General features: G+C 33.6%; 1 protein-coding gene across 2 annotated transcripts in view; it reads right to left on the reverse strand.

Moving 5' to 3' along the window:
- tspoap1 (TSPO associated protein 1) overlaps positions 1-10,750 on the reverse strand; it is a 141,323-nt gene that overhangs the window by 36,077 nt on the left and 94,496 nt on the right. For both annotated transcript variants that reach the window (XM_016441337.1, XM_016441335.1), the window contains 5 exons: positions 9,973-10,023; positions 9,030-9,050; positions 6,775-6,955; positions 4,242-4,319; positions 1,428-1,648 (listed from right to left, as the gene is read on the reverse strand). In XM_016441337.1, coding sequence (XP_016296823.1) covers positions 1,428-1,648; positions 4,242-4,319; positions 6,775-6,955; positions 9,030-9,050; positions 9,973-10,023 — 552 coding nt within the window. The remainder of the gene's footprint in view (positions 1-1,427; positions 1,649-4,241; positions 4,320-6,774; positions 6,956-9,029; positions 9,051-9,972; positions 10,024-10,750) is intronic.

A 10,750-nucleotide genomic window follows, 5' to 3' on the forward strand; every position in this document is an offset into this window, starting at 1 on the left:
TCTCTGTAATAGCTCGATAAGTTCTTTGTTTAGCTGTTTAAGACATTCTGAAGTCCCAGTTCATGTCAAAAAGGTTACCAACTTCTGTACTAGACACATGCACTTATAAGCAGTGTTTTTTAATATCATTAATATACTATTGTAGTATTTATTATATTTTGGATACAATTAAATGTTTTATTTTTTCTGTTACATATATATTTTTTTTCTGTTTATATATATATATATATATATATATATATATAAACTATAATATAATTATTTTCTTATTTTAATTTTACAGTTATTTATTTTATTTTTGCCATTTTTATTTATTTTATTTATTGTTTTTATAGTATTATATTTTGAATTCATTTTTATTTTTTATTATATTTTAATTTTGAAGTTTGAGTAAGTTCATTGCTTTTGTCATTTAAATGTTTTTTTTTAAATATGTCTATTTATTTATTATTTTATGTAATTTTTTATGTCTATGTATTTAATATTACATATCAATGATTTGAACTACAACTATTTTTGTTATTTCGTTTTAAAAATGTCTATTTCGTTTTTAATCATTTTTATTTCCATTTTAGTTTTAGTGATTTTAATCATTTTTTTAATAATTTTTTTCAAAAAGTTTGCTGACCCCTGTACTAGACACATGCACTGAGTTTTATTGCAGTAGTATTAATATAATATTATAGTGTTTTGTTGTATTTTCAATTCACTTTTATTCCCCCCCCCCATTTTTTGTATTTTTTATTTAATTACATTTTTATTTCAGTTTCAGTCATTCTGTTATTTGTCATTTTTATTAGTTTTTTATGGCTTTGTAGTTTTTATTTCAGTTTTAGAAGTTTTAGTACTTGAACTTAAACGAAAATGAGAAATGTTGCTAAACAAAAATAAAAAAAGTTCTTATTTTTTTTAATTTAACATTTATTTAAATTACCATAAATGTTTTTTTTATATAGTTTTAGTTAAAGGGGTCATATGATGCGATTTCAAGTTTTCCTTTCTCTTTGGAGTGTTACAAGCTCTTGGTGCATAAAGAAGATCTGTAAAGTTGCAAAGACTAAAGTCTCAAATCCAAAGAGATATTCTTTATAAAAGTTAAGAGTCAGCCACGCCTACCTAAAACGGCTCGTTCTAACACGCCCCCACATACCTACGTCACGATGTGGGAAGATTTGCATAACGCCGCCCAAATGTTCACGCAAAGAAAGAAGACGGAACTTTTATTCTCGCTGTAGTATTGTTGCCGCCGCCATGTCATGAAGAGCTGTAATAATGTTCTTTTTAGCAACATCATATGACCCCTTTAACGATAACAACACTAATCCAGATGTCTAATAATTGTACCACTGTATTGTATGCTACCATTGTATGTTACTCTTTTTGCATCTGTTAAATGCATACATGTAAACACTGGTCGTTCCTCTCACCTCATGTGTAGGGCTGGTCTTTCGGGGACTGGCCGGGTGAGATCCAGCGGATTTGGGTGAGAGGTGAGTGGTCTCAGATCTGGGTGGTGTACGGCTGGACGTGGAGCCGGACTTCACGCTGATGGTGGGCAGCTCTCGGTGTTTGACGGTCGGTGAGCGATCGGGACGTGACCGTTCAGCCGCGTGTGGAGTGGAGCCTGTCCGCAAAACTGCAGCCACATCTAACATGCAACGATTGCAGAGAAATACAACTTAAAATAATGCTGATCATAAATTATTTTTATTCTAAAAACAGCTTTATATCAAAATGAGAAGTCTACGCTATGTCCTAGGGATGCACCAATATATCGGCCAATAATCGGTATCGGCTAATAAAAGCAATTATCTGCACTATCAGCCATCAGCCGATTGTTAACAAACAACCGATGATTAGGGCCGATTATATCATGTCAATCAAAAGGGGGCAGAAAAACTTGTCAGACAGCAGTTTGCATGAAGAAAATGTTTCCTGCGTCGAGTTTAGGGCTGCCCAAGTTAAAGCAATAATAACGCATTAACGCAATTAACAGGTTCTATTCCACCAAACATTTTGTGTACGCCTCCCAACCAATAATCGCAAAGAGCTTTGTGCCGTTACTTCTAATAAGAAACAAAGTCTCAGCTCTCAAATAATGTCCATTTAATCACAAAATTCAAACAATAAATGCCATTTTGATGCTCTTTAAAGTGTCGCGACAGAAGGCTGTAGTCGCTTTAGTTCAAGCGGAGTCTCTTCCACTTACAAGTTATAGCGTGAAATGAACATGAATGAACATCAGAAGGTGTTGAACAATACAGTACAACTTATTGAAATCTATGATGTCTCATCTAATCGCTCAATCTGCGTTTCAACTGAAGGAATGTCAAATAAAACAACTTGTGAACAGTACGTCACTTAACATTGCATTTCCCTTCAGAAAAGTTACCCAGTTTATTTACTGTTAATCATATATGTATGTTTAAATAAATCTGTCATAAAGACAAGTTTTATTAAAGCTCCCTTATGTGCAATTGGGTTATGTTTTTATTTGAGTGTGATTATTATATATTAAAATAAATAGCATGAATATAATAGATTTGTTGTTAATTTTAACCTCTAATATTCTGTACCAAATGAGAAGGTTCCCTGTATAGTTCACAGCATTAATTGAGAGAGATTTTTTTCCTTTAAGAAAACTAAACTATCGGTACGGGCAGATATCATTGTGAATAATCGGTTATTGGTATCGGCTGAGAAATGTAGTATCAGTGCATCCCTAGTGCTGTCCTCAATAAGTGATATAAGCATGCATATGTGTCTGTGCACAGATGTGGGATAATGCTTTGAGCTGCGGTTTACATGCATGTGTTTATGTGTCTAGTCGACCCCTATGATCTACAGGTTAGAATCAGGGTTGATTAAATGAAAAGCATCTGCTTGCATAAGGGTCACGACCCCCGTCACTATGAGACTACAGTAGAAATCTCTCTTTGACCATCACCTCCCCCCTCTACTCACATTCATGCATCGACTGCATGCTATAAAATGTAATTTTAATTGAGCATTTTGATCTGCAGCTTTAACAGAATTCATTAGAAAGAAGCAAATAAAAATGCAAAAAATGCATAGCAGTGCATGTTAACATTTAAACATGCTGTTATTTGTGCGATAAACATAATATTGCATCCAGACCTGCAGCAGAAGATCAGGACTATGTTCATAATGGAGTACTTAATTGTGATAAATTGCTCTTTTGTATTGTATTTTATTTTATTTTTTTAAAGTGGTAGATCCTTCAGGAATTTCATGCACATTTTTTTCAGGATTGTATGATGAATATAAAGTTCAAAGGGACAGCATTTATTTTACATTAAACTGACAGTAAAGACTTTTATAATGTTCCAAAATATTTCTATTTCAAATAAATGCTGTTCTTTTGAACTTTAAATTAAGAATCATGAAAAATAAAATTTATCACAGTTTCCAAAAATATAAAGCAGCACAACGGTTTTCAACATTGATAATAATCAGAAATATTTCTTGAGCAGCAAATCAGCATATTAGTATGATTTCTGAAGGATCATGTGACACTGAGGACTGGAGTAATGATGCTGAAAATTCAGCTTTACATCACAGAAATAAATTACATTTTACAATATATTCACATAGAAAACAGTTATTTTAAATTGTAATAATATTTCACTGTTTTTGCTGTATTTTGATCAAATAAAGCAGACTTGGTGAGCAGAACAGACTTCTATCAGAAACATTTTTTTTTTTTAATTTTAATTATTCAAAACTTTTGACTGGTAGTGTATGTATAAGCATTACTGCAAAAATAATGTAAGTAATATGCTAGTAAACCATTCCGAACATAGTCAATCAAGCAGCAACTCAGAAATTCTGATTGATCCATCAGAATAAAGCAGCCAATTATTTCCTCACAAAGCTGAGAGACATGCAATGTGCTACCAACTGCGTAAGTGATCATATGACAAAAACAAAACCAAACCTATGCTAACAAGGTGAGATCTGCAAACAGTACCACCGTCAACACATAAAACGTCAATCAAATCACAAAGCGGTTCAGGTTAGGGGTGGGCGCTATGACTTATTGGTTTCTCACGCTATATTTTGTCATATCGCCCAGCTCTAGCTCAGGACTGATCATATTAAACTCTTCATGGATGTGACCACTGCCACCCACTGCTCACTACACGGACACACTCCATGTGTTATTCATGCAAGCGGACATGTGACGTCACAGCCTAGAACCAAACTGAATTCAATAGTACCAGGCTCGGAGGCATCACAGAGGGCTTCATTACCCTCCAAACTCCAGAACGCGATGTCTTCCCATGAGGCATTTGTGCCTGGAAAAAGAGGGGATAATGCAGAAGCAATCCACTTATGGATCTCAGACACTCATTCTTAGGCTGTGCTCCAAAACCAAGTGAGCTGCCGACCTAGACATCATAGGTGTGATCTGACACAAAAGCTAAGCAGCAATACTATGTTACCTTAAAAGACAGCTTGTTTTGGCCATGTTCTATGGCAACGTACTGTAGTGTGTAGGCAAACCCAGAATGCATTACGATGGAAAAAAATCAAGAGAAACTATAACTATTATAGATATACAACTGTTAAAAAGTTTGGGGTCGGTAAGATTTTTCAAATGTTTTTAAAAATAATCTCTTCTGTTCACCAAGGCTGCAGTTATTTGATCAGAAATACAGTAAAAACTAGGGATGCACGATATTATCGGACCAATATCGGAATCAGCCGTAAATGGCTTTAAATGTAAATATCGGCATCGGCCCGATATGAAAAATTATGCTGATATGTCTTGCCGACAAGAGAGATCACGTCAGCATTGTGACTCATTCTTGAAGCAAAGTTTTGCCTGAATGGTGATTAGATTCACTGCTTTGGATCGCCGCATTTAAACTGAGAATGTACGTACAGAATGACGAGTTCGGTGTATGAAAGAGTAAACAGTAATAGCACATGCAGCTGCAGCCTCCCCCGGGTCCTAATGCCTGCTCAGTAAAGTGTTTTAATTCCGTAGGGGGCGCTGTTGGCCTACTTCTAATAAAATGAAAGCAAAACACACAAATAATATTTAGACTGCGTTTCTGTTTGTGTAAAATCATGAGTATGTTTTGATTTAAAGATCAGAAGCTATAGCTTACATGAACAAAAAAAAAATCACAAACATGACACTTTAAATAATTTTATATATACTGATTTATTCATTAATGTGTAATATGTTATATTTTTTAAACAAATTATGAGCTCTAAAAGATTTTCAGAATTTTTACAACTCTTTTGCTTTAGACCATTTACAAATGTTAAACCATAAATCAAAATGTTAAGGTTACCACTGCATCTTTCTGAAAAAAAAAATGCAGTGATTAATATATAGTTTATTTATAGTTATTTTCAAATCTTCAATGTACTGTCATTATAAAATAACTTTATTACTGTTTATTTAATTCTAACAAATAAGTTCTTGTTAAAAACTAACCAAAATTAAAAATAATTATATATCGGTATCGGCATCAGCATCAGCTATCAGCCAAAATAAGTTGAAAATTATCGGCATATCGGATATCGGCAATAATCCAATATCGTGCATCCCAAGTAAAAACTGTAATATTATGAAATAGCTGGTTGCTATTTGAATATATTTTAAAATGAAATGTAAATCTGTGATGCAAAGCTGATTTTTCAGCATCATTCCTCCAGTCTTCAGTGTCACATGATCCTTCAGAAATAATTCTAATATGCTGATTTGCTGCTCAAGAAGCATTTCTCATTATTATCAATGCCGAAAACAGTTGTGTTGCCCAATAATTTTGTGGAAAACATGATACATTTATCTTTGATGAATAAAGTTCAAAAGTACAACATTTATTTGAAACGGAAATCGTTTGTAACATTAAAAATGTCTTTACTGTCACTTTGATCAATTTAATGCATCCTTGTGAAATAAAAGTATTAATTTCTTTCCAAAAATAAAGAATTAATCTTATTGGCCCCAAACTTATTTACCAAAGTACATGTTGAGTACTGAATATAATCTAAATAAAAAAACACTAAATCAATCTGATTAAAAAAGTAACTGTTTTTGCTGCATATTAGTATAATGGTTATTAGCATTATTAACTTAGAAACTAATGATAATGTCAAACTCCACTGGAATCAACTCTGTGCTTTACATATAAAAGTGTTGCTGCCTATGTAGAGCGTTTCAAATCATTCACATAACTGGCTGCATTTCATTGAGGATTCTGAGACTGATGCCTATGTAGACACGAGCTCACTAGGCTTTAGTCTGCTGTTTTATCTTACATCAGTGGACCGACGCACATGACCAATCTCTGATGCTGCAGTTCATAAAAACTATCACAACAAACTGCACTGCAAAACACCAACAAAATAGTGGATTGAGGATGTAAAACAGCAGCCGGTTTTGCAGCATTCATCTCTAGGTACAGAGCTGAAAGGAAATCCGCCGCTTTTGTTTCGGTCTATATGTACAACAGGAATCAACAAGACAGGAACTCAGTTATTCAAGAATCAATACTTGCACAGCAGTTTCATGTGCTCAGACAAACAAATTGGCTACAAAAATCTCTCTCAGCAATAGTAAAGCATAACAGCGACACACAACTCTTCAATAAACAGCCTTGAACCAAACCAATCAGTTGCCAAATAAATCAACAACATTACAAACTTGGATCTGATACAAACCCCTTACTTTAGATCTGAAAGGATACAGAAGGATCTGTTATCTGTTGGGTAATGATCAGTATTTTTGCATACCGGTCTCACTGGACAGGCCGACCCCATTGGTCAGCTGGGTCAGGCTGGGGCTGGACAGCAGGTCGGGGCCCGACAGGTCGATCTTTGAGGCCTGAACCCTGAATTTATCCAGTTCCTGTGACAGCATCCCAAACTGCTCGCTCTGACTGCGGCATTTCTCCTCCAGCTCCCGAACTTTTGCCTACACACAGGATCGATATTAATATGCAAATATTAGTTAATATCCATGCGCTGCATTCATATGTTAAACACATCAAGAAATGCAGATGCTATTAATCAGCCAAAGCGATGAATGATGCACATGTGGGATTAGCCAATCAGAGCATGTGACGATGCGATGAAGATGACATCATCTATAATTGTGTCAAATTATACATTATTCATCTAAATTAAAATATCTAACTCAGAAGTCAATCTGAGCTCTCAATTTTTTGGTTTTCAAGACATTTTTGTGAACTTCAGTGGGAGGTGCTCTCAAAAACTAAAAAAATAACACTAAATGAATTTGAGAAGAGTTTTAGTATATAAAAATAATCTTTAAAAAATATTTATCATCTTTTAACAAATTGTTAAAGAAAACACATCTTATGGAGGTGCAAATTAAGGAAAAAATCTATAACTGTATACTCACAATATTATTTATCATGCAACAGATGAAAATCAAAAGTCTGAAGTTTATTGTGAAGTGTCTGTGGTCCATTCAAATCATTAACCATAAGCGCTACTTAGTTTGGAATATTTTAATAATTCTCATTTGTTAATATTTGTGTTACTGAAAGCTAAACCCTAAAATCATAAAAACCTGGTGTGTAGGTTTTCTAGATAACAAAATGAATACTACATCTATAATATTACTGATATACAAAATGCACAGTCTTGCAAGCTGTTTTTTTATGAAAGCATCATTGCAAGACAATAAAGGTTCAAAAACAAATAAACTTTTTGTTTAAATGTATAATTAAAATCTTGAATCTGATCAGTAACAGCACATCCCACCTTGACAAAATATATGGCTGTTTGGAATAATTTTCATTAATTTTAATAGTTCTCACATATGTTAATATTTGTGTTGATGAAACTTAAAACCTAGAAAATCATAAAAACCTGGTGCATAGGTTTTCTAGATAACAATATTAATACGAATTATGTCTGCTGTAATCACATGAAACATGCACAGACTTTGTAAAAAAGCATTTTGCAAGAAAATAAATCCTCATTAACAATTAAACATACATACATATATATATATATATAATTTATCATCAGGTGAAAATCGTAAGTCTGATCAGTAACAGCAAACCTCACCACAACAAAAATATATATTTTGAGAAAAAAAAAAAAGATTATTTATTGTTTGGGGGTTTGTTCAAATCACTAATAATAAGTGCTAATTATATATACAGACTATTTTAATAGTTTTTACATTTGTTAAGATTTGTGTTACTGAAACCTAGAAAAACAAAAAACAAAATCATAAAAACCTGGTGTGTAGCTTTTCTAGAAAACTACATCAACACATTGAGTCTGCTATAATCACCACATGATATATGCACAGTCTTTGCAAAAAAAAAAAAAGCATCTTGCAACACAATAAAGCTTCATAAATAAAGCAGTGAGTGAAAAGGAGGTAAGCAGGGCAATGGAAAGAGGTTAAAGCCATTTCACTGAGTGTAAAATACAAGCGTGTAGTAAAAGCATTAAAAACTCAAGAGTTTGAGAGAGTACGGCGAGCTAGTTTCACTTCCGGCTCTGTGGTTCAGTTTCCTGGCACACTGAGAGCACAAGGCTCAAAAACACACACACACACACACACACCCACACCACACACACACACACACACACACAAACACACACACACACACACACACACACACACAAACTGGCCGACTGTCACTTATTCAGCCACTGCTCAAACTCTAAAAATAAAGGGTTTCCTGTAAAACTCTCACCTCAAAAGTCTACGTGTCACATTCAAACTTTTAAGTGTCACATTTAATGTTAAGATATTAAATAGAAAATACTCCGCAAAAAGCATTAGCACACTGCAACACAAAAAGCTGATCAGCTCCAGCTAATAAAACAAAACTTTTAGTAGTGTTTCTGGCCCTGTTGCACTTATTTGAGTGCTAAAACCTTGTCTAGTTCAGAAAACCTTCTTGCATAAACCACACACACACACACACACACAAGCTCTAGAAACTAAAGTTAAGTTGGCTCTAAAGGGCCGAATGAATGTGTTTGAGCAGGTCTGATACCTGCATGCAGTCCAGTGTATTCTGGTTAGCAGCCAACAAAACACAAAGTATAGGACAGAAAGAGAGAGAGGAAACATCATGCATTTCAAAAGCAGTCAGAGCAGATATTACATTAGATTATTAAATGCTGCAGTCCAGGACCTGTTGAACCACATCACTGTTGAGCGCATCTAAAGCCTTGAGACTCAAAATGCACAAAAACAAGAGCGTTATGACGTTATTTTTAAGTTTCAAGTTACTAGAGTGAAACGCTTCATATGGTATTTTTTTCCAAATCAAATGCAAGGACAGTCATGCAAAAAATCTGAGCAGTACACGCTCAAAAAACAATCAGGAACCTGCTTGCAACATCAAGATCAAGGGTTAGATTCCCTCTGATACTGATATAGTATAAAGGTCAAATGCAATGTGAGTCACTTTGGACAAAAGAAAGAAAATTACTGCTTTGAGCACTATGCATGCCTTGTTGAATGAGTATTTCTTTTATTTTATTCCATACTGCATATTTATTTTATTACAATTATTTAATTTTATTCAAATTTGAATAGATGCTATGGCAATATTGTATGCAAAACAACTCAAATACTTAAAAAAAGAAAAATTGGACTAGTAGGTAAACAGGGCCCTCTGCAGGTTGCAGATACATTCATCAGTGATGCAGTTTAAAGAGAGAAAGAGGAAATGCAACACATCAAACAGGAAGTGCACACGATGTACTCTACAAGCTCTCTGTGCAATACGAGCTGCACCAGATCCTGAGAAAGACACAATTCAGTTAAACAACACACAAATACACAATCATTAAAACTCAGAGCATTATAAACACAGTCGGTTTCTATCATCCAATCATCACAGCTCCTTAGCTAATGCACTTTAAATGGTTAATTTAACAAGAAACTAACATGACAAAAACAAACACAAAGCAACGAGACATGAAACTCACCTCCAGCATTTGCACGACACCTTCATGTTCTGTTTTAGCAAATAACTGAGCCTGCAGAACCAGAAGACACTCTTAAACACAAAATCATGCTGTAACAACATTACAAAACACTAGTAGCGGAGATGAAAAACTGCTTGTAACTGAAAAGTGGATTAAATTGACAAATTAATAACCATCTACATTAATCAATTCTTATGAATTAAATAATCAACTAGTTTAATAAGGCTCAGAGGCAGAGAATTGGCTCTTTTGGCATTTACATTTACATGTATTCATTTAGCAGATTTGCAATTTGTCACAGAGCCAACAAAAAATAATTTAATAGAACACTTTTAGTAAATAATAAGTAATAATAATTAAAATTATGCCTTTAAATGTATTAATTTAGCAGGTGCTTTTATCTAAAGGAATTAATGAGGGACATAAGCAATTTGACACAGAGCCAAATATTTAAGGAATTAAATTTTAGCAAAATGTAATAAACAATAAATAATCATTTACATTATACACTTACATTTATTCACTTAGCAGATGCTTTTATCCAAAGTGATTTACAAATGAGGAGCAATAATATAAAATAAATAATCAAAAATATGGGTAACACTACAAAAGGTTCATTAGTTAACATTAGTTAACTAGACATAAACAATAATTCTACAGCAATTATTAATCTTAGCTAATGTTCATTTCAACATTTACTACTGCATTATTAAAATCAAAAGTTGTGCTTGTTAACATTAGTTAATACACTGTGAATTAACATGAACTAACAATGAAC

This window comes from Sinocyclocheilus anshuiensis, unplaced genomic scaffold, assembly GCF_001515605.1.
Source record: "Sinocyclocheilus anshuiensis isolate Anshui unplaced genomic scaffold, SAMN03320099.WGS_v1.1 scaffold163, whole genome shotgun sequence".
Taxonomy (NCBI): Eukaryota; Metazoa; Chordata; class Actinopteri; order Cypriniformes; family Cyprinidae; genus Sinocyclocheilus; species Sinocyclocheilus anshuiensis.